General features: G+C 47.5%; 1 protein-coding gene across 3 annotated transcripts in view; it reads left to right on the forward strand.

The window, feature by feature from the left end:
• Positions 1 to 25,194, forward strand: part of POLR1H (RNA polymerase I subunit H) — a 234,904-nt gene that overhangs the window by 41,981 nt on the left and 167,729 nt on the right. For all 3 annotated transcript variants that reach the window (XM_069604703.1, XM_069604701.1, XM_069604702.1), the window contains exon 2: positions 23,132 to 23,263. In XM_069604703.1, coding sequence (XP_069460804.1) covers positions 23,132 to 23,263 — 132 coding nt within the window. The remainder of the gene's footprint in view (positions 1 to 23,131; positions 23,264 to 25,194) is intronic.

Below are 25,194 nucleotides of genomic sequence, written 5' to 3' on the forward strand. Positions count from 1 at the left end.
ACCCACACAGCGGTTGAGTCCTTTCATATCTGCCTGGTGTGTTGTATCATAGGTGGGAGCGGATTCTTCTTCTTCTGTTCGCGGTAAAGAACTTGGGCTGGGGGCATATCCGTCATCCAACCTCGCTCATTCCCGACATGCGGGAGCGACACCACCCCATGGAGCTAAGCGTTTACATCTGCCAATTCGGCAGCCCAGTAGTAGCTACGCAAGTTGGAGAGCCCACCTCCTCCTTCCCAGACCGAGTGTTGCAGTGTGACTACAGCGATACGAGGATGCTCCCCCTCAACCCCCATAAAAGTGTCCGAAGAGCTGCATCTACTTTGTCAAATTCAACCTTGGGAATTGGTAGCATGGCATTCTGCAGGATATACATATACCGCGGCAGGGCTGGCATCTTAAACGGAGCTGCTTTCCCAAGCAGCACTAACGGGAGGGGCTTCCAGTGCGTGACATCCTTCAAGAACCTCTCTATGATAGGGTGCAGATTGTGACACACATAACCTGCAAGATCCGGGCCCACCCACACACCTAAAGCCCGCTTCTGAAACACGGTACGGACAATTCTGGGGAAGGGCATCCCCTGCCCACTGAAGGGGGGAAAACACATTTACATTCTGAGAGTATAGCTTTCCCTCGGCATGCGTTGCCACCAAAGGTGAAGGAGATATATTGGGTGTGCCCGTTTTACCTTTATGATTGGGATCACTGTTGGTTTGTTGAAGTGTGGGGGGCTGAGTAGGCGGGTCGGCCGCTACTCCTCCTTCTACTCCTGAAGAGCAGAAGATGATTCGTCACAGGTCCCAATAAAATTCCTATCAAGAAGAGTGGTCTTCCAATCTCACAGGTCTCACTTTCTTCCACCTTTCCTTGACTGCTCTTGTACTCCTTGGCCTTGTCTGTCCTTCTCTTCCCTTTCTTCTTCTCTCGCTCTTTTCTCCCATCCTCCTTTTCTCTCCCTTACTCTCGTCGTCCCTCCAATGTTCTTTCTGCTCCTACTCCCCTTTTCTCTTTTCCCCAGCACTTCCCTTTACTACTTTCTCCACTGCACTCTAGTACTTCCCCTTCTCCTCTCTACTACTCTTCCTTCTCCACTACTACTAAAAAGCTATCATCCACCCAAACCTTATCCACAGTCACCCAGCTTTCACTCTGCCACCTTCCCACTCTCCTCCTTTTATTTTCACTCACCTTGCACAATCTCCCACCAAGTACCAGTTTCTCCCACCAACTGAAACCTCACCTTGCACATGCTTTCAGAAATCCTCCTCTGTACCGGCCCTCCTCCACTTGGTCTTTTGGAGCCTCTTTCTCCTCCCCTAACAACTTATACTGCCTTGATTTTCATGTTTTTTTTTTATCCTCCCCCTTGCCCTTCCATTGGTTCTCTCCCACAGTGGTTTGCTTGGGCCATTTGCTGTCTTGCTTCATAGGGGACTGGATCACGGGTATTCGAGTATATTTAACCGCTTTCAAGCCCAACCCCCACCTCTTTTTATACACAGATTTGCCAGCATCCTGCTTAAAGTATAGTCAATTTCACAGTTCTGTCCGTGTCTCTTAGAGTAACCTTATCCAAGCCCGTGTCTCTGCGGCATCAAACAACTCGGCCAAACTCTTTAAAATCTGCAAAGAGCTGGCCAATCCTGTTGCAGTCTCTACCTCTCCTGTCATCTCACAGGTCCTTTGCACTGCCCTTGCCTTGCACTTCATCTCAAAAACCCAGGACATCCTGTCCACACTCTCGTCTCTCCTCCCCTCTCCCTCTGTAAACTCTGGCCCTCCTACACCCACCCACTTTCTCGTCCTTTTCTCCCCTGACGAGGTCTCTAGACAGGTCTGATCTATGAAAGTCTCATCAAAACAGGTTCCTCCCTGTTCTCCCAAAACCATCAAGGACCACATTGACACCTTTTCTCCTGCCCTGGCTGATTTATGTAACCACTCCTTCACCTCAGGAGCCTTCCCCTCCCCTCTGAAGCACTCTCTTGTACACCCTCTTCTCAAAAATCCCTCAGCCCTTCTTGATATGATAGGTTATTTATAACGCGCTTAATACCCAGAGGTTTCTAAGCACGGACACAGGGATTGAACCTGTGTTGCTCCGTGTCGCCTTGCTTCCAAAGTGAGCACGTTTCCCCTGAGATATCCTCGCTTGCCTAGCTATCGTCCAATCTCCATCACTCCTTTTCTGGTCAAACTACTGGAAAATCTGGCCATCTCGCAACTTGACCTTCTCAATGATTGTGTTGGTTTTCTCCATGACCATCAGTCTGGCTTTAGAGCGGCCAGAAGCACGGAAACTGTTCTCCTGAACATCTGCTCTCCAACCTCAACATCCCCACTGTCCTCATCCTACTCTCTCTCTCTCCTCTGCCTTCGACACGGTCAACCATACCATCCTGCTCAACTTGGTCTGTGACAACCTGGTATCGGCGATCAGGCTCTGGCCTGGCTGGCCTCTTTTCTCTCTGATAGACTGTCCCAGGTTCAACTTGGGTCCTTCCTTTCATCTATCTCCCTTTCTACCTGTGGTGTTCCCCAGGTGTCTGACCTCTCACCCTGGCTTTTCAACCAATACCTGGGAACTCTTGCCCACCGCATTGTCATTTTCTGCTCCAATATCCAGTGCTATGCGGATGACCCTCAACTAATTTTCAGGCTGCCTTCGGCCACCTTTTCTCCTTATCTCATCGCCGACTGCCTATCTGCCATTCAGAATTGGTGTGCCACCAATGATCTCTGCTGGAATGCCAGCAAGACGGATATCCTCCTCATTGGCACACCTCCGCCCTCCTTTCCTGTCATTCTTTGGCCGGCTTCCCTTGGCCCTCCTCCTACCTCTACCTGCAAGGCTAAGAACCCCAGGGTCCTCTTTGACTCCACGCTTTCGTTCTTTGCCCACACCTCCGATGTCTCTAAAAAATCAAATTTCCTCTTGCACCTCTGCAGAGGTATTCTGCCTTTCCTTTCCTTCTCCCAGAAGCTCACTGTCTCTGGAGCCCTGGTTCTCTCTAGGTTGGACCATTACACTACTCTTCGCCCTTTGCAACTTATCCAGAATCGGACTGCAAGACTTGTCCTTGGCCTCAAGCCCTGGGATCGTATATCTCCAGTGCTGAATTCTCCCCATTGGCTCCCAGTGGTTGCAAGGATTATCTTCAAGACCCTTGACATTGTCCACAAGGTTCTCTGGGGTCTGGGCCCAAAATACCTTCAGCTCTCCCTCCGTAAATACTTTCCTTCCCGACCTCTTCGCTCCAACACCTCCAACTCCCTCAGGGTCAGTTGTTTTTCAAATAAACGAGCTGGGATAGATCTGGCTTCCGCCTGGGCCTCCCTCTGGAACAACCTCCCTGCCACTCTTAAACCTGAGGAGAACCACCTCGGGTTCCGGAAGCACCTCAAGACCTTCCCCTTTGCTTCTGCCTTCTCTCCTCCTCTCCCCTGCTGATCTGTTCTGTCTCTGCATTGTGCACCTGGTCACCCTCTGACTTTCAGACCCAGGTAACTGTTCACCCTGCCACCCACTCACGCTGCCTCCCAGCACTGGGGTCTGTATCTGTAACCCTACAGCCCCCCCCCCTGCTTTCTGCACTTATCTGGCACACTGTCTGTTGCCTTCTATCTAGCACTTGCCACCTGCTGGCTGCACTACCACCACCTTTTGCTCTTATTATTTATTTTTTGTTTTATTTATTTATGCTGTCATTGCTCAGCACTCCCCCCATCCCCCACCCTCCTTCCCTGCACTTGCCCCTTCTTCCTCTCCCATGCATTTGCACGTTCTCAATGTCCCTAGTAAGATCGTTGTTTTTGTTTCTCTCTTGTACCCCCCGCCCCCTTGCCTTGTCGCTTTCTGAAACACTTGCAATTCAAATAAAATATAAATATCAATATCTGGATTGATGTGCAGGTCGATTCACGGTCTTGTAGTTCTTTGCCGGCTGTCTCTCGTTTGTGTAACTCGCTATCTGCTCCACCACCAGCCCTTCTGGATAATGTGGTCCTAAGGGACACAAAGAAAACAAGTAGGCCAGCATTGTTCACAACAGGTATGGTGCAAGAAAGGGTGGCACTAAGCCAGGCACAGGTAGAAGGTACAAACTAGGTTCCTCCCAACTCCTACACCCTGCCTCTGGAGCAGGGCCGACTCTGCTAAACACCCTGGTAGGCCTCCTGCCTCAGGTTGAGAGTGGTCTCCATCCCCTCATGACAGGGTTGGGTCTCTGACCCATTCACCCATTGCACAAGGGAGCAGTAGATTGAACCCTTTTCTACTTATTCCCTAGGCCATGAGCAGCCAGGTTCTATAGAAAGTAAAGCTAGGAGGGAGGAATTACGGGCCATCTTAAACCAGGGTGGGTTTTGAATTATAGCTCCTCTGGGAGCAATGCCCTGGACCAGGCTGTCTGGAAACCAGCTAAGAGCTTTCTTTGTTATGCTAAAGGTGATGTTGGTGTCTGTATTCCTCTTCTGGAAGTAAATCTGCATAATCTAGCCTTGTCTACTCTTCTCAACCTGGGCTGCAGTACCTTGTCCTGTTAAGAGGGCAGACTAGGAATCTTAAATTCTGGAGGGGTGTGGAGTATTGGCTTACATCTGAAGGGCATTATGGTATTCATGAACTGAGTGCTGCTTACATGTATTGATTCTTTTGAGTGTTTGTGGATTGCTACATGCCAATTTACAGCTGCTATAAAGTATATGTTGGCGACACAAAATCAATGTGAAATGACCTAACAATCTACATGACATAATATAACATGAGTTTATTTTTCTATGCGCTTTGTGAATCCAAAAGTGTGAATTCTCTGTTTTCTGCATACGTTTTTTCTTAGTCTTTGGGCTTTTTGGCGTGTTTGTTCCTTTTGTAGTGTTAGTACATGATGTACGAATTTGAATCCAAGGGTTATTAGTCTGAGTAAAGGTGGCTCCTTGTAATAATTGTTTGAAATGATTTACATCACAGACCCAGCCCAATGCTCCTCGTTCAGGCACAGGATTTTTCCTTCCGTTGGCCTCAGTGAGCGAGAAACAAAGGCTATTGTGACTGCAAGACTCCTGTGTTCTTAAGAGAACACCACCCAAATTCCTTATTGCTAGTGTCCACTGTCAACATTGTCCTTCTTTCAGTACAAAAAGCATGCAGGTTTGCAGTTTATACCGTCATGTACAATTATGTTTATCTTCTATCCAAACCAGTTTGTGCCTCTGCACTGAATCTGTAAATATAAGCACATTGATTTGAAAACATACCATCCCTAAATGGACAATCCATCATTCATTGAAATATGGCCACTGCCAGTCCTAAGTCCATCCATAAAAATTGGTGGTCATTAGTTTCTTGGAAGCTTCTGTGTGTTAAATTTGGTGGTACGTAGACCTCAAATCCAGAGTTGAGAAAAACATGTCTTGCTCAATCTTGCTGATCAGCTTGGTAGTTTAAGACTATCAATAAAATATTCTGGTTCAGGTTGTGAAGATTCATACACACTATATCATCACTACTTCTTTTTAGAGCCAGTACAATGGAGGCTAATCACTCCTTTTGTTTCTACCGCTAATGATGCCCTTCTTGACCATGCCTTTGAGTATGTTTTTCAGTTTTTACTTGTAAATGAAACCGTAACTTTTCTTGTCATTCTGAAAATATTTCTGGAAACTCGCTAATGATATCTTTGGTTCTGTTTCTGGCACATGTTTGAATTGACGCGCTTTGATAAAGGATTTCCAGTTTTTCCATAATAAGGACTTGTGTGTGTGTGCCGATATATACAGTGTAATGCTGAAATGATCAAGAGACTTCTGTCGCAATAGACATTTCTAATGGATTGTGTCCTCCCACTTATTCCTCATCTTTGATATAGCAGAGGGTGCCGTGCGTTGCCATCCTCCTGTCCATCAGTGGCTTCCATATGCTCTCCAACATGATGTCGGCATTGGTATAAATGGCACGCACCGCACCCATTACTTTTTCTGCACAGCAAGCTACAAAATAGTTCACTTGCCTCAGGAATTTTTCTATTGCTTTATTGAGTTACTCTTCGAGGTCTACCTGGAAAACCGGGTTTAGGAGATGTTCAGATTGCGTGTCTAAGATGTCCATCATGGACCTGCACCGGATATGTCCTTGGTGCTTGGGAACAAGCCATAAGGTCGATGACCGGCCTTCAAGAAGGGGAAGGGGAAACTCGCCCTGGGTGGGCGATCACCCAAACCCTCTACTGTCACCCCATCAAATATGAGGTCTTTGGAGGACAAGAGTACAAAAGTAGTTTCACCTTGCAGGGCCAAGAAGCACAGTAAACATGCAACGCACTCTAGGTTAAGGTTTTGGCACTCTTTGTCGTCGTCCTCGAGGAAATCCAAAAAGAGACACCATCGATCAGTCGTAGTCTTCAAACTCCTCGTCTGATAAGAAGCGGGTACGCTTCCCAAGTAGAATGGCTTCAATAGCCAAATTGGAGCATTCTGACTGAAAATGTTGTAGGTATTCACCAATACCCCTTCTGTTGAATCAAAAAAGGCTTCTGACCACATTGCGCCTAAGGACGCCGACATGACGTTGAAATCTCTTGTTTGCGCGCCCTAGAGCCCAGACAGAAAGACCTTGAGAGTTCTTCTAGTGGAGTCAAAGGTCTCGACACCTCGAGTGACATCGAAACCAATACCTCCTCCGTCTGCTTCGTCAAAGGTATCGGTGTCAAGCCCTTCGTCGATATTGTCAAAACCATCAGCATTCTCATGGAGCGCTTATAAGCCTCTGAAACAAATACTTTTATTAAGTCCATGAGCTCCTTCAATGAAGATGCAGAGGAGGAGGAGGAGCAGAGCCCTCTGTTAGGGCTGGACTATGGCACCCCTAATATCTTGGAAGAGCTAATCTTGGGGGAATCGAGAATGAGAGACCTGATGGACACCCTTAAGGACATCCTTAAGGATGCATGTGGTCTGGACACTTCTCCAGGTGGAGTTTGGTCGCCAGAGGGGTATGGACAAGCTGATGCTTCATACAGATTGGTCATGTCAAAGGTTATTAGTACCTTGGCTGGGGTAGAGCTGTTGTGGAATTTGAGCAGGATGACTTAACGGACATCCTTGACGAGGGTCCTGCAAAGGATCCCAATCTTCCTTTTCACACAGCATTAAGACATAGAGATCTGGAAGAAGCCGGATTCTGCTCCAGCTGTCAATAAAGACTTCACAAAGAAGTATAGACCTTCCTCTAAGGAGCCAGAGTTTCTTTCCAAACACCCCAGTCCGGAGAGTTTGGTAGTTGAAGCGGCTACTTCAACTTCCAAGGGAGCTGCCTATACCACGATTTCACCGGACAGGGATAAGAGCGTGTTCTCAGTAGGAAGCATGGCATTGAAAGCATCTAATGGCACTTGAGCCCTCGCAAAAGTTCTCATCCTCTTTGAGAAGTTGTAGCGATGGCTGCTGAGCACATCCCTGAGGAGACTTTTTGAATATCGTGCAGAATGGCAAAGATGCCATGTGCCAATTCTTGCAGTCCGGATTAGACACTGCAGTTTGTGCCAGTCGCGCCATGGCGGCAGGCATTGTAATGAGGTTTGCATGGCTGCGGAAATCAGGTTTCGCACTTGATGTTCATGCTAGGCTTTTGGATATGCCCTTTGAGTGTTCTCAGCTTTTCGCCTCTAAGGCAGATGAGAGTTACGAAAAACTGCAATCTTGAATGCTGCATTTCATCAGCCTCAGCGAAACCGGTTGACTCCTCAGAGTTGGAGGAGTCGGTCCTTTCGGTTTTACACATGTGTGGGAAGATCGAGAGGACATTTCTCTCGGAGGACAGAGAAGACTGCTTCGTAGTTCACAAGGACGTGGTGCTAGGATAGCTTCAACTGCCTCTTTTTCTTCTGCAGCACCCAAACCACTTTGAGACCTTAATCCACAGGACTCTGGTAGGGGGCAGGTTGTCGCAGCATCTGGAAGAATGGCAAAGTATTACTTCCGATGCTTGGGCACTGCAAACAGTTGCTCCTGGTTAATCCCTTCCTTTTCTAAAAAAGGCCAGACTTTGAAGTATCCAGATCCGCTCCTCTTCCAGGAAATGTTAACACTATTTTAGAAGGGTGCAATCGAATTGGTACTTGCAGGTAGGAATCAAGGCTGGTACTAGCCTTATTTTCTCATCCCCCAAAAAAGACAGGGGACTGCGACCCATTGTGGACTTGAGACGCTTGAACAAGTTCCTCAGGTTGGACAAGTTCAAGATGGTTACTCTTTCACAGATCCTTCTGGCCCTTCAGCTCCGAGATTGGATAGTGTCATTGGATCTCCAGGATTCTTACTTCTATGTGCCCTTACATCACAAGCACAGGAAGTACCTGAGATTGGCATTGGCAGCCGTCACTATCACTTTTGAGTACTGCTCTTCGGGCTGACCTCTGCCCCAGAGTCGTCTTCAAGTTGATGGCAGTGGGGGCAGCGAATCTAAGGGGTAGGATTCACATCTATTCCTACCTGGATGATTGGCTGATCAGAGCCCTTTCTCCTGAACAGGCTTTGGAAAATCCTGGCAGCACCTGCCCCTCCCTCCACAGACTGGTGGTCTTCCTGAATTTCACGTAGTCCCACATGACACCTTCCCAAACGCTTCAATTCATTGTAGCGGTCCTGGACTCTTCCTTGGGGAAAGCTTTGTCACCCGAGGTAAGGGCTCAGCACATTTTGCAGATGGTAAGCAAATTTCAGAGTGCCCAATGTCTACCGGCCTTCGATTTTCTGAGTTTGCTTGGTCTTATGGCCTCCTGTATTTTTCTGGTGCTAGCAGCCTGTCTAAGGATGAGGTCTCTCCAATGAGCCCTCATATCCCAGTGGTCTCAGTGTACCGGCAGAATGATGGACCTGCTTCAGGTCCCGATCAGGGTCGCACAGGATCTCCTGTGGTGGGCATGAAAGGAGTACGTGTTGAAAGGAGAACGTTTTTGGCAACCCTGGAGATGAGATAATAGTGAAGGATGCCTCCCTCATGGGTTGGGGAGTGCATGTCAGCGATCTGACAAGAATCAGCAGTCGTTGGCCTCCATCGCAGTCCAAACAACACACAACCTTTTAGAGCTGAGGGCAATCGGACTAGCGCTGAAGGCCTTTTTGCCATCTGTATGGGGAAAGAGTGTCCAGATAAGGACAGACAACACAGTGGCATGTATTACCTTAACATGAGGGGCGGTGTAGGCTCACCACCACTGTGCAGAGGAGCAATGCAGCTCAGGTTTTGGGCACTGCAAGGAGTCTCTCTGACGGCCGTTCATAGCTGAAAAAGAGAACACAGTGGATGCTTGGAGCAGGTAGAACAGTCTCTCAAGTGGGTTAACTCAGGAAACCCTTTTAGATATATTTGGGTTTGCGGTATCCCACAAGTGGACCGGTCCTCGTCCAATGTCAACAGGAAATGTGACCTGTTCTGCTCCAGGGAATTTCCTCAGAGAGGAGCTCCGGGGGACGCGTTCATGGTTAATGGGAGTTTCCATTTCTGTGTGCATTTCCACCAGTCCCCATCATGCCTCATGTTGTCACGTGGTTGAGAAAGTTTGGGAAGCCCATGATCTTGGTTGCTATGTATTGGTCCAGGAGAACTTCTATGCAGAGCTTCTGGCTATGTCCATCTGCACTGCGGTTGGTCTTCCTCAAAGGATTTGCGCTCTCAGGAAGGTGGTTACATTCTCCACCCCAGAGATCAGAACACTGAACTTCCACGCCTGGTTTCAGAGAGGTTGAGATACAGAGATTGGGACCTTCCGGAAGTTGTAATGGAGGTGTTGCTTGCGGCCAGAAGGCCAGCAATGAAGGTTCTATACACTGCCGTTGGAACACGTTTTGCAGCTTGTGTAGAGACAAGAAAATTGACCCATTCACTTGTGACACACCATCAGTGATCTTTTCTTCTGCACCTGACCCATTAGGGGCTTCAAGTTTCAACAGTAAGGGTCTGTCGGGCTGCGCTACCAATTTTCAAGTGTTTGCCGGAGCCAGGCTCCTAATTCAAACTCCCTATTTCTGATGCATTAATTAATATCCTCCCGCTCGTTCCTATTATTTTTCTGGTATGGGATTTCAATTTGGTTTTCAGTTTTATGATGGGTGCTCCTTTCAAGCCTCTTCATTCGTGTCCTCTCAGGACGCTTTCTTTAAAAACAAACTGTTTCACAGTACGCAGAGTTGGCGAGCTCCAGACTCCCTAAACCGCCATTCACTATCTTCCATAAGGATAAAATTATATTCGTTTTTTCGATGGAATTCTTTTGGCAAAAATTCCATTAAAAAAACTCCTGTCGGTGAAACAACATAGAACCCTTCAGAGAGGAGTGCCAGTGCAGGACATTTGTTGTGCTGCCACCTGGTCTCTGGTGCATACCTTCACAAAGCATTATTGCCCACCTGGTCTTCGTTGCATGCATTCACAAAGCATTATTGCCTGGACTCTCTATCGGGTCAGGACACTACATTTGGGAAGACTCTCTTACACAGCATAAATCAGAAATACATTCTCCATTCCCTCCTCCTTCCACATACTGCTTTGAGAGCCTATCAAAGATGAGGAATATGTGGGAGGACACAATCCATTAGAAGAACCAATTACTTACCCCTGCTAATGTTCTTTCTACTGGATGTTACTCTGAGATATTCATCATCACCCACCCAACCTGCTCCTTTATCCTCTAGGAAACGTTCCGTGATTTACACCTTCCTCTACGTTAATGCTCAAGTCTTTTTAGTATTGGAGGCGGCTGTGCTAGTGAGAGGAAAAACATGAACTGAGGCAATGGGCGCGGTGTGTGCTATTTATACTAACACCGACGTCCTGGTCGAGAGTTGATGAAAGGCTCGGATGGGCATGAGGATGTCTACGCACAGCGCCATCTCCTGTGAAGTTTCGCAAAGCTGCAAGCAGGATATCCGAGTATATGAAAGATGAGGAATACGTGGGAGGAACATCAAGTAGAAAGACCATTGCCAACGGTAAGTAATTTGTTCTTCTCTTGACGATACATAGATCGCGCCAAGAGTGGAATTCTGGATATAAGTGATACCTCCTGAAACACCCACATTTCAATGGAGTAACCAAAGTACTATGGAGTCAAGGTCATCACTTTGTCAGTGAACCTTTCTCGGCACATTTCTTCTGCATTCATGGTGTGTTAAAAAATAATAATAATAAATAAATAAAAAAAAATCTTTCATAAAATCTACCTAATACTCATCACACCACCTGCATTAAATTAGGTGAGTTCAGATATAGCCCATCCAGAATAAACCTAGGCCCTCCCAGTGGACCTATGATTTTTCCCCTCGTTGCTCAATGTATACATCCAATCCCTGACATCTATCCTTCGCTGTTCCAAGTTTCCAGATATATACGAACGACACATAAATATCCTTTAACTTTAACAGAAATACTACCCCTCACTACAGATTCCTCATTCCCTCTAGGCGGTGCATGAGTTGCGTTGCCAAAATAACCTCACTCAACAACACAAAGGGAAAAGCCTCCTGTTTGGGTGCCCTAGTACTTGCACCCTCCCCTTTCAATGGCCAGACACTACTAGCTCCTTGGATGTGGCAGCACACCTGGGCATGGAATGCTTGACTTCTTTATCTAAGATTCTGCCTGGATCCATCAGGGGTTCAGCATCTAAACCGTAACATTGCACGTCCATGTTATTGTTTTTGGGCACCATCCACCGATCACAAAGAACTTCATCTTGAAATTGCACGAAATTAAACATTGGGCTAATAGTGTGTAAGGTAGTAATAAAAGTGTGACTCAGTTCACCAATAAGTTGTTCTCTGGTTCTTGCTGCAACATCCTCAAAGAAGTGAAAACATACAACTTCCTGTAGAACTATAGTGGGAGGCAAATGGTGGCATACGTTCTGGCCCTGGCAGGCTATGAAGCGCATAAAATGTATTTTCTTCATGATAAATCCAAGCCAGGTAAAAAACACAGCCTTCAACTCTGAAAAGGGATTACTGGTATTCCAGGATATTGCAAAATAGTCTGCTGTTAGTAACGCTCGGGATGGAGGTTCTTGGTTTTGTATGGAGTGAAGCAATAACAGTTACCAGCAGTGGGTAACGTGCAAATAAATAAAAGGTGGACTGCACGCTAGAACAATGAAAGCAGTAAAAATTGTTGCAGTGCTGTCATTATTTGCGCTGTAATCTCGAATGGCCCTTAATGGAGTTTGTTTTGAATGTCTTGACAAGGCAATACTAATATTGTTGGGAGTTCTGTGTTAAAATCACAGTGTTCCATAAATTATGGGTTCCTGGGGTATAAAACAAGAGGGCTACTGGTGAGTTGATGGATGCAAATGATCTTTTGCGTCACAATGGGAGTGACATATGGACTAATAGTCTGAGGAGGTGCATGCGTGAGCTGGGCATAGCTGGCATCCAGTGATTAGCTCTCCTGTGTTCTAGTGAGAAGTGTCTGATGTGAAGTGAGTAGTGTCCTATGGTGAGCTCAGGAATCCAGTGACCACCCTGCTACACGTGCTTAACCTGCAGGATCCAAATTCTGAACCAGATCACAGAAGTGCAGTCTATGGAGGGCTGATTGCCCCGACAGAGGGTGGCACTGCTTTGGAAGGATGCTGAGATGAGACTTGACTTTCTCGTGTTTGAGCATGGTCTGTTCTTTTGTGGCAGACAGGCGGACTCATCACTACATTTTGCTATGTTCAAGACATACGGAAAGCAAGTAACAGTTGGCCCTTCTACAATAGCTCATAGAAACGTTCTCCTCTTAGTCCAACTCCAGTGTACAAAGATCATCTTCCTAATATTTTCTCCATTACATGGTTCGCATTTTTGACTTCCTTGATCAAAGGATGATTGTAGACTGTCTGACGTTGAGGTCCTCCACTAGTGGGGAGACCCAAAGTCTTTCCTCATGGGAACACCTTACAAAACACATTAAGCAACTCCTATGTGGAGGGGTCTCCAGGGATTCACACAGTTCTGCACTGAGGTAGCTGATGGTTCCTTCAAGAAATACACACAAGATGCCTATGAAAGCAAAATAAAGTATTGGAATGCTGAGCTAGAGCTTCACAGGTTTGGTGGCCCATGCAGTGCCAACAAATGTGTCACAATAATAGTGATTCTAAATGCAATCCAGAGAGCAGTCTGGGTAAAATGCGAACTGAGCCAGCTCAGTAGAGGCAAGGGTGATGCAAGCAAGGTTGTGGTACAGGCACAGGGTTCTAAACCAGGAAAACTAAGACTTGACAATAACACTGCTCATGCACTCGGAAGGGCAAATCGAACATGTTGAGGATAACCAGCTTCTTAGGCTCTTATTGCTGGGCTCATAAACTTCCTGGATTGCTCTGGTGTTTTATATGGGGTAGAACACCATAGGGCGTAAGCAATGATGGCACGGTTCGCTGTTCCTCATAGGATCTGTAGTTTTTCTTGTAACAGTATTGTCCGAAGCGCAACAGCAAATGCCAGGGGCCATATGCTATAGACTGTTTTTCCAAGAGCTGACCTGCGGTGTCTTGGCACGGTCTTTTGGCGACACATCTGCTGAAAATGAAGATTGAAATCTAGAACACAGTCCTCTTTCAAGAAGGTTTCTGGGCACCCTCTGTTTGTTTGCACACTGTCTTTGTCCGCTCACTACATTATTTCATAATGCTCAGTGATTGCTGTGCTCATTCCAGGAGACGTCCGTTGTTTGTTGCAGCTTCATTGATGCAAGTGGTGCCATGTGATGTGTGAAGGCATCAGACATCACATGGCACCACTTTGCAGCCAGTGCTGGTTTTGTAGGTTGCATGCTAGGACTCTTAGTTCATTGTGGAAAATAAAACTACAAGTCTCCAGATGCCCTTTACAAAACTAGGACTGACAGAACGCAACTCAGCCATGAAATTGGGGCCACTTGGAGGCATGCAGCTTGGGGATGTCTACATATTTGGTGGTTTGTGTGCAGTGCTTTCTCTGCATTTCTTCCATTTTGCATGAGGATTTTGGGTTTGTGCCAGAGTCACCTATGAGGCACTGGCTGGTGGGGACTTGTAGGCTCTGAGGTCCAGGGGAAGCCACCCGCTCTGTGAGATAGCATGGGGTGGATCTACCTGAGCATCTCCTTCACAACCTGGTGCGCAGGGGACCCCGCCCAGTGCGGTCTGCCGACCATGCCCCAAAAGACATTTAAGATGTTGTGCGTTTGTGGCAGCAGCTGGGACTCAGAAGTGTGGATGTGTTAAAAAGAGTGAGTGATTGACTGGTAAACCTGCCCATTCATTGCATCTGAGCGAGCTAGCAGCCTGTGAACCCAGACACACCTCCCCTCCCCCAGGAGAGTTGAACCGGAGGACTCGCAAACTACGTAGGATGCTGTTGCCACACAAGCAGGTACCCAAGCCGTGAAGGTGCGCCTGCATCCGTTAGCAGTCCCATCTCCAATCAAGCAATCGCTGAACCTGCAAATCTGGGGATGCCACACCAAATTAAAATACTTTGTTAAAATGGGAACCACCTGCGAGGGAGGTGGAACCAAGGAGCACTAACTAACCTTGTGCCCAGGCCTAATAGGCAAACTTCCCAACTAATTATAGGCATTATTGGAGCAATTGGAGCCAGCCAAAAAGTATGAAAAGAGGCAGAAGGCCACAGGCAGTCTGGGAGTTGGGAAGGAGATGCACTGTTGTGGAAAAGGAGAAGCGAGAGGAGCAGATTATTGAGCACTGTAGTACTGTCCCTGTCAAGCCTTCGGCAACGAAAACATGTTGCCAAAAGCATACTGGGGGCTTTAGCACAAAGCCTGCCCAGGACCAGGGTGTTGAAAGAAAGCAGCAGATTGCAACCGTGCTGGGTTCATAGTGCAGAGCCCAGTTGACGGCATAGACCCAGAAGAGCATGAGTTCGGAGCTTATTGCAGATTCAAACACTGAAATTAATCCCTTGGATGGTGGGCAAGGATAATTTCACTTTGAAAAGCAGCCAAGCAAGAGTGGAGAAATTCCTTCTGGTAATAGTCTTGTGTATCCCCTAATGATACAGGTAATCAGAAGTACTTGGTGAGCATAGGCTGTGTCTACATCCCAGTAGTCCAGGAAAGCATCCAGTGGTCAGAAGGTCATAGTATCTGAGCCCAGAAACCACCCAAGGAGAAGTCAAAGTGCGGTTAGCCAATTTTAATAATACCTCCCTGTAACTGTGAATGATCTGAAGATAGCCAGCAGCAGGTATCCGTATAAATTGAGAAGAAAAAAAAGAACAGAAGAAAATGCTGAATAGGGCGATTGGGGGGGGGGAGGTACAAATTCCACAAATCTCTAAAGGGAGGAGGGGTGTCCCCCGCCCGCCCTTGATCGACGACATTCTGTGACTTCATGGATTGTGGGGGGGGTCTCCAGCTTCCATAATAAGGAAAGCAGGCGACAAGCAACGTTTAAAAAAAAGAAAAAAAGAGGGGACCCTGCAGCGCCGGTCCCTTCCATGTGCGTGAAAAACTCGTGTCACAGAGGGATTGCTGAGGCGGCAGTACACTTGGATGTGTGCTCCCAGAAGGTAAGTAAGGGGCTAGAGGGAGCGGTAGTCCGAAATGTCTCTGGGAGATGAAACCGAAAGTTCTTTTTGAAAAAAAGTTATTTTCTTTCTCTCTTGGTCATTTCGGATTCAAACAAATCATGGTAAACCCAGCAGCGTGCTATATGCATGCATTGTTCCCCCCCTCGCTCTTGTTCCACACTGCCCCTCTGCCCGCACGCCTCTCTTTGCATCCTAGGCCTTGCTCCCCCGGACCCAGCTCTGCTCCCAGGCAACCTTCTCCTCTCCCCCAGCCTAGTGTGTCCCCCGCTCTGCGTTGCTCCCCACGCAACCTGTCTCAGCGCTGCTCCCACGCAACTTTCCCGGCCCCCCCCAGCCTAGCGCATCCTTCTTTGCATTGCTCCCCACGCAATTTGTCACAGTTCTGCTCCCACGCAAAGTTCCCTTCTCGCCCAGCCTAGTCCGTCCCACTCTGCTCCCCATGCAACTTGTCCCAGCGTTGCTCCCATACAACCTTCCCCTCGCCCCTGGCCCTTGCGCGTCCCACTCCGCATTGCTCCCCACGCGTTAACCCTCTGGAGTTGTTCTCCATGCTACCCTTTCCCTCCTCCCCTTGCTCTTCAGGCCCCCCTGAGCTGCGTCCAGTGCATTGTTCCCTGCCTGTGCTTTGTTTCCTACGCCCTTACATTCTGTGATCATTGTACTGTTCCGTCCACTGTTTTGCATTTCGCTACTGTATTGTCTTTCCATTGCTTTACCTGCATTCATCTTACTTCCTGGTTTCCTTGGACTACCAGTGTTTTGCTTTGTTGGGTTACTATTGTACTTTGTATTGTTTGTGCTGCACTGCTTGCTTTTCTTCTTCTTCTCTAGGGCCCTTTTTGACCATAAGTTGTGTATTCTATACTGTACTTGCATTCTCACGACCTGAGTTCCATTGTAGTGTATTTTGCTGCATGCACCATTCTCTTCACTCACGCAAGGACCTTGCAAGGCCCCAGTGTTCTTATTCTGTGTTGTACTTCTGGCTGCCCCTCTTTGTGTTGACCTCCCTGTGTGCCTCCCCCCTATTTGCCTCTAGCGTGTGTCCCCCCCCTCTCCTTCTTGGGCTGTGCCCCCCCCCTTGCTCTCCGCCCGCACCCTCTATGGTGCTCTCTCCCCGATCTTCTCTAACTGCTATTCTATCGACTATCCTATCCTTCTCACTAAGTTTGGTAGGAAGAATCTCAAAAGGGACATCCTGGTTTCTAACCCAGGCCTCCCTATTGTTGATACCTACACCAGTGCTGCCTCCAGACAGACCCTTACCGACATCCTCTTTGTTGTTCCCTCTCCAGGCCTATGGACCCCACATATGGTCTCTGCTCTCTCTCCTTTTTCCTCCTCTCCCATAAATGGTGGTACCCAGTGGGAGGACCCCCCCCCCCCAACTCCTTCCACTCCAAGAAGACCTCATTAATGTCTACTTAAATGGTACCGTCTTGGTCCAGGGCCCCCAGGCCAATCTCCTCTTTTTTGATAGACTCTTCCTGCGTCTTACCGACTTCCTTTCTTCCCCTGCTACTCGTATCAACCCCTCTCTGGCTCCTTTGCCACCACCTCTCTGGCACCCTCTGCTGTTTCTTTGGCTGCTCTGCCACCTCCTTCCTCCGCCACCCTCCCCTGCTTCTCTGGCTGCTCTGCCTTCTCCTCCTTCACCCACCTCTCCAGCACTCCTTCCTCTCTGACTACCCTTCCACCTCCTCCTTCCTCCTCTGCCCTTTCTCTGGCTCCTCTAACATTTCTGCAGGGCGTATCTCATGCCTGTACCCCTCCACGGAAGTCTTTCAAAGGTGGCAACCTGTTCCACGTCACTACTCTTACTCTCGCTCCGCTGTCGAACACTCCTCTGATATCTGCCGTCTCCTGGTAGAGCATGATTTGAATATACTCAAGTCTGACCGAGACTTGATTCACGGCCAGCTCTGTCACGAGTTTTGACATTCTCCTCCCTGAAGGCTTCAAGATCCTCTCCAAACCCAGAACCAACCGTCCTGGAGGGGGAGTAGCCCTGATCTTTCTGGAGTGGATCCCTGCTTCTGTCATTCCTATGCAGGCCTACTCCTCCTTCAAATGCCTCATCTGCAGGCTCTCCATCTCTCCTGGCCTCTCGCTCAGTGAGGCCACCTAGCCAGGTCACCCTCTTCCTCTGAGTGGGCTGACCTCTTCTCCCGCCTTACCTCTACCTCTCAACTTCTCCTCCTCTGAGGTTTTAACATCCACTTGGATGCTACTAGCCCCTCCACTTGGCTCTTTCGCAACCTCTGTGACTGCATCTACCCTCTGGCCTGACTCCCACTGCAGGGCACACACTTGATGCTCTGATCTCCTCGGACCTCACCCTCTCTATGCCCCCCACCACCTCTCTTGGAATGACCACATTCTTCTCTCCTCTCACCTGTGGCTCTCTTCCTGTCAGGCTAAGCCATCCCCAGCACTGCCATCCACCTTCTCGGTCATCTGGCCCATGAAGCGTGTGTCGGTGGAGGCTTTCACTGTTACTTTCTCTCCTCTTTCCTACTCCTTTGGCTGACTCACACTCTGACACAGCCCTTTCCAACCTGCATCTATCTCTTACTCTTAATGTCCTTGCCTCTGTCATGAGGATCCGTTTGAAGCCTGCATCCAAGTGTAATTCTTGGTACGATTCCGACCTTGCCACCCTTAAGCGCAAGTGGAGGGTGGCAGAGCGGAAGTGGAGGGCATCAAGCACACCCTCTGACAAACTGGCCTGCCGCCTGCTCCAAAGGCAATACAGACTCTGTCCTCTCTAAAAAGCGAGCCTATATCAAAGCCTGCGTCTCTGCAGCCTCTAAAAACTCGGCTGCACTTTTCAAAATCTGCAAGGAGCTGGCCAATTCTGCTACAGTCTCTACCTCTCCTGTTCCGTCCCAGGCAATCTGCACAGCCGTGGCATCTCATTTCACCACTGAAACTGAGGACATCCTGTCCACTCTCTCTCTTCCTCTACCTCTTCTTCCTCAAACTCTGCAGGCCCCTCTATGGCCAATCCTCTTCCGTTCTCCTCCTTCCCCCTGTTCACTCCTGACGAGGTTTCTAGACAAGTCCTATCTATGAATGTCTTGTCAAAGCTGGTGCTCCTCTGCTCCTCCAGAACCATCAAGGACCACATCGATACCCATGCTCCATCCTTGGCCGATTTCTGCAATTACTCTTTTGCCACTGGAACCATCCCATTCCCCCTTAAGCACTCCCTTGTGCACCCCCTTCTTAAGAAGCCTTCTACTGATCCTTCCTCTCTGGCAAACTATCACCCGATCTCCTTCACTCCTTTCCTGGGCAAACTCCTGGAAAAGCTGGCCATCTCCCAGCTTAATCTACATACTGAATCTATTGGTTGTCTCCATGACCACCAGTTTTGCTTCAGAACAGCCAGAAGCACAGAAACTGCTCTCCTGAACACCCTTGAAAACTTGCTCTCCAATCTTGAATCTAACCTTCCTTCTGTCCTCATTCTCCTTGACCTATCCTCTGCTTTTGACACGGCCAATAACGCCATTCTTGTTAATAACGCCATCCTGCTCAATCGTCTCCGAGACAACCTGGGTATCTCTGGTCAGGCCCTTGGCTGGTTGACCACCTTTCTCACTAATCGCCCCTGCCAGGTCTAACTTGGGTCTTTCCTCTCCCCTATCTCTCTCTCTCTCTCTCTCTCTCTCTCTCTACTTGTGGTATTCCCCACGGGTCTAACCTCTCTCCCTGGTTATTTAACCACTACCTAGCACCTGTGGCCCACCGCATCTTCTGCTCTAACTTTCAGTGTTATGCAGATGACACCAGCCCTCCTTCAGGCTCCCCTCAGCCTCATTGCTCCTTCTCTCATACCAGACTGTCTGTCTGCTATTCAGGAATGGTGTGCCTCCAACGATCTCAGCTTTAATGCCAGTAAGGCTCCCTGTGGCTGCGAGGAACAAGTTCAAGACCTTCTGCGTCGTCCACAAGGCTTTCTGGGGCATGGGACCACAATACATTAATCGTTCTCTTCCTAAGCATCTTCCTTCTCGAGCCCTCTGGTCATCGACCTCCAACTCTGAGGGGGTCAGATGCTTCTCCAGGCAGAGAGTGGTGGGTAGACCTCTGTCCTTGGCTGGGACCTCCTTCTGGAACAGCGTCCCTGCGTCTCTCAAACTTGAGCAGGACCACTTAAGGTTCCGGAAGCAACTCAAGATCTTCCTTTTCGCTTCTGCTTTCTCTCTCTCTCTCCCTTGCTGATGTCCCTGTCTGCTGCGCATACTGGTTACCTAGCCACCCACTGAACCTACAGGACCAGGCTCCTGCATGACCGGTTGCCCTTGCACTGCCTCCATATATCCCAACCACTGTAGGGACAGTAGCTGCAATCCTACAGTCCCCTGATTCTCTGCACTTATGATCCACATCCCAGCTGCACTTACTAGTTACTTGTACTCTCCCCTGCCCCCCTCCCCCTGGCACTTCTCCCCATCCACCCCCCCTGCACTTGCGCGATCTGATTGACACAAAGCCCAGTAAGATTGTTGTTTTGTCCTCCTTCTGTCCTCCCTTCCCTTCCTTGTCTTCTCACACCTAGAAACACTTACAGGAGCGTTATAAATGACTTATCATATCAGTTCATAACTGTGTTTTATGAGACTAGGGAATTGGACACTAGGTCCTCTTAGATTAGACCCTCATACTTTTTTATGTATACCTTTTTCGCAACACTGTTGGACCAACTTGTATCCCTCTTGTGTTTTGGTTATGGGTCCGAGACACTGAAGGAGTTTATCCAACCAATATCTTCAAGGCCCAAACGATAGAGTGAAACCAACTCACAGGAAAATCTTGCAGATCCTCTCTAGGGTGGACTAGCATTCGTCCAGAGGCATTGACAATCATTCCCCTGAGATGTTTTCGTTCTTCCCTGTCCTGTTCATAGTGTTGCCAAGTTTGTACTCTGTTCTGTTATCCTTCCCTTGCTTGCAGTGGGTGTTCATCCAACCCTTCCTGTAATAGAAATGACGTTTTAAATCCGGATTTGTGTATTGAGTGTTTTCTTCTTCCCCTGCTGCACTTCCTCCCGCCTTGCTGGAATCTTGCATTTTTCCCATGACCAGAGCCCCTTTCCTTGAATTACCTGCTTGGGGTCTGCATATTGCTTTTGAGCATCACCTTCTGGCTCTTGCAGCTTCAACATGCCTTAGATACAGTTTACCCACTTCACTTGTCACCTGACCACAGCTGGGAGTTACAGCTGGTTTCCCAGGCTGCAGTTCCCAAGTCAGAGCTTTGCCAGGTTCCTGATTAGGTAACGATGAGTCCAACTGATGAGCTAGCTCATCGTGTTTTGCTGATGACCCAAACCTGTACACCGGAACGCCTGCTAATCAAGCAAGGGGACTGAAGCTCTACATGTGCACCTCAAGCACTCTGAGAAATCAGATGGCAAAGTGCTGCCTCTCCAGCGACCAAGAAGGAACAGACGGCAGTACTTCTTCTCTCTGTTGCAGCAGGGACAGCTGTATCACCTCACCTTCCCTGTCTCCCTGAAGCTCCTGACGGTGCCTTCATCACCTGTCCCAGATAGCAACAACCTCTTTGATTTAGATAACTCTGCTTTTCTGTGACGTCTGAACCTGATTTTCTTCATCTGGAGACACTTGGCAAGCACCATGGTTTCATCTCCCTGAACTGGGAAGCGCCACAGCTTGTGCAGCCGGTTGCCGACTGCATCACCGAAACTGCAACCTGAAGATTGAGGTCGCTTGCTCCTCTCCAGTGTAGTCCAGAGGACGAATCATCAGTAAGCCTCCTTCCCTGTGGTGTCCTGACGATGTCCCCATTGTTAGAATCCTGCCTCTTACCCTGTGAATGTTGTAGGAACCAAGAATCTCCAGTGTGCACCAACTGCATCCAAAGACCCTCCACCTTTTTCCTGCACTGCTGGCTTGGACACGTGACTGAGCTGGCAGAGAATCCTTTAATAATCCATCCTCCACAGGGTCGGCTGATTTCCTCTTCACCGGTTCACTGTAGCCAAAGCCTTCAGGTAGGTGTCTCTGGAGAACCTTACCTCTGCACATTCCCTGCAACCGTGCCCCACGCCTGCATTGGGACTGGCTCCTGGACTCTTGGATTTATCTTTCTTTCCTCTTCTGCTGATGGAGGGCTTCTTCTTTGTCTTGATCCTCATCTCGTGTTCCCTCTTTGGACTCTTGCCACCCACCAGATCCTTTCGGAACATTGACACTGCAGCTGTTTGTACTTTTCACAAAGGTGAGACCTATTCTGCAAAGAACAGTTTTATTTTCTTCAAGTCTTTGTCCCATTGGCTTCTACTGATCTCCCTTTTCCCTATTTCTGAAACCATAGAAAAAACCTTGCTTACCTTTTTGAAAGGTCCCTCCATCCTCTGAAAATGACTTTCTGGAACGGCCAGGTACCTTTAGAGACTGTAAACTATTGTTGCCTGATTTACACATTGATGTTAGTTTTACTTGCCTGTATCTGTAGCAACTTTTCCCTTTTTTTGTGGGCTTACAGATTCTATTTTTCGAAGAAGATATTGTGTGATCAATCTGTTTGTGTATTTGTTATTGGTACCTTCTGGCCACACTGCTCACCTCCGGAGTGCTAAACCTGGCTTGCTCTAATTCCCCCGAGAGTCTGGTTTACTTGATGGTGAAGTGGCTGTATGTTTTAGTTGCTTCATTACCTTTTGCACGTGTGTTTTCAATGATCATTTCAAACTCTGTTGCTGTCCTCTACTCGAGTTTAGCACTTAATAGGCTAAGGGCCTGATTCACAGAAGCGTTTTATAATGGCGCAATCCCATTGGAAAACGCTCTGTGAATCAGCCCAGAGTCTTCAGGACCTTCCGTTTTGCCAATGATGATGCATTGTAGGAATTAACCCAGCGTTCACTTTATTCGTTGTGGATAGGGTCTAATGTTTTGGCATTTGAACAAGGAGTGTTGTGTTTTCATCACATTTTACCTGCCTGACCATATTCTGTGATCCTGGGACAACAACTCAAAGACCCGAAGCCATGGCTCCCTTATCTGGCGAAATTAGGGTTAAAAAAAAACAGGTAAATTCTCAATATCACAAGCAGAAAGTTTTACATTTCAGTTTGCAGCTTGTGTAAATAAATGGAACTAGTAAAAGTATGTACAATCTCCTGAAAAGAGGCACATTGTTTTACAATTATAGCTTATTGATCATTTGTTTGCTTTAATATTTACATATTATTTTACATGAGACTACAGGGCAAACCTTGCCAATGGACCAAGTGCAGAAATGCATACAACAATCAATCACAATTCTAGACAAAATCAATCCGAATGGGATGTTTAAAAAACCGTTAACAATATGAAACCTTATTCAAAGACCTCTTTTAAATGCAGAGTTTTCGATTCCTCACAAATACAATGATGCAGAAATGTTGTATGGCGATCTTGTACTTGTCTAACACAGCAGTTTGTCAGGAGCTTTTGCCGCACATTGTACTCGCCTTTTAATGAACATAAAACAAAGATTAGTATCCTGGTCTTGCTGACGCCTCCATCTTTTGTTCCAGGAATGGACATCCGTGGATCACTGTTCACCTCTGCATCAGACTTTTGTCCCGAGTGTGGCTGTGTTCTGCCTCTTCCCGGGATGCACGATGCCGTGATCTGCCCCCAGTGCAAGTTTGCCATTGATGTTCGAGGTGAATGTGTACTCACACTAGCAGTAACGGCAGCACACATTGCTACTGCTTATGCTGTACCTGTCTTTTATGTATGACTCTCTTGCTACCGCTCTTTATGCATGAGACGCTTGCATTGCTGCTGCTCGCACTGAACCTCCCCTATATCTACGACAAGCAAGCAGTCCTGCTCTCTCTCCTGTACTTGTGAGCAGTACCTCATGCTGCTCCTGTGTTATAACCAGTGCTCCAGATAGGATTTTGAAGTTTGAGTGTTTTACTGCCTATTTTTTTTCAAGATAGCAGTCAAATCATGTTTTTAGAGAGTAAAAATGTATATCCCATTTCCAATGGTAGTATTTTATAAGCAAGGTAAAAAAGGTTTAACTGTAAAACAAGTGTTTTTAACAAACTTTGCACCTAGTTATTCATGCACATTAAAAGATAAATGTTTACCTCTTTTTAGGTCAGGCAGTAATCATAGAAGTTTCTTCCTGTGGCAGTACGTCTACTGCTGGTCCACACATCTCCATGGAGTTGTGTGGGTGAAAGTAGGGGCACAGGCTTCTATGTGTGGGTTTCCTATTTTTTGTTGGGAGTATTTTTTTATTGTTTTTTTGGGAGTATTTGATTATTTTAGGGAGTAAAAGTGACTGATACACCTCTTAACTGTAGCGCTGCTTATAACTGTTCTGTGTAGTCTCTTGTCGTACTGCTGTACTTGGCTCATGTTTGTCAGAAGCAGGCAGTGCTGCTGTCTGTGCTGTACCTGTCCCAAGTGTGAGAAACCTGCTACGCCACGTTGTGAGTACCTGTTCTGCATCTGTGAGAAGTGTTCAGTTCTCCTACCTATGCTGCTCCTGTCAAGGATATGTAGAAACACTGTTGCATGCTGCAGAACCATTCAATGCTGCATGTTGTTGTATGTGTCCTTTATGTTTGTGTTTCCTTAAGCGCTGTGGTTTTGACTTGGGTAGTGCCAGGGATTCCTTATAGCTTACCAGGCTGTCCAAGTGGTAGAAATGACAGAGCAGACCAGGCCTAACAGTCAGGATATGGTAAACACCTCTCATTTATACCAATTAGAGGATGTCCGCACACTATATTATGGAAATATAATCTTTATAGAAGAAAGGAAGTTAAAGCTGAACAATCACTAAACCTTGTAACATATAAAAGATGCCACAATGTATTGGGTAATAAAAACAATTTCAGAAGAGTTGTTTAGAATTAATTATTCCTTTCTAGATAATCAAATGTAGTACCAGGTATGTAAACCCTTTTAGAGAGACCAATGGAAATCAGTAGTGTGAGTAGGGGCAGTTTATGGTGGTAAAAAGTTACCTTTTGTGCGAGTACCCCCAAGGAGCAGTTCCTGGAGTTCTGGTGAGGTGAGTCCCACAGGAGACTCTTAAGGATGAAGGAATCCAGGGATGATGAAATGAGCGACGAAAGACTTACCAGCAACGCCAGAGAATCTGGAGAGAAATACCCTGGAACCAAAAATGCAGCCGATGGGTGTTTTCCACCGACAACACACAGTTGCAGGTGGGACACCAAGACCCTTGGGAAGAATGAATATCAGAGCTTTGGTCATTCCCAGTTTGAGGTTCGGAGCCAGAGGAGCAGAAGGGCAAGTCTGCTTAGTTTGGTGGTAGGCATTTGTGCAGTATTCCTGCATCATCATTGGGCACAGTATTAGGCTTCTGAGGATGGTGTCAGCTTGGAGAGACCCCAGGGTAGAATACCTATTAAAGAAATGTTGAATTAGTCGCACCGAGAGGAGCCTGCAATGGAAGAAGGACCAGAAGGTGATTTTCATTCATTTAGGTCTATTTTGGGGGGGGGGGGCTTTCTTTTGTAGTGCGTTTTCAGGAATACATGCTGCACAGGCCCCTGCAGCTTCTCAATGTGGGAGATGGAACCAGGGTGCTTGCCTGATCTCCTGATGT

Source organism: Ambystoma mexicanum, chromosome 1p (genome assembly GCF_040938575.1).
Source record: "Ambystoma mexicanum isolate Mex_15411 chromosome 1p, UKY_AmexF1_1, whole genome shotgun sequence".
NCBI lineage: Eukaryota > Metazoa > Chordata > Amphibia > Caudata > Ambystomatidae > Ambystoma > Ambystoma mexicanum.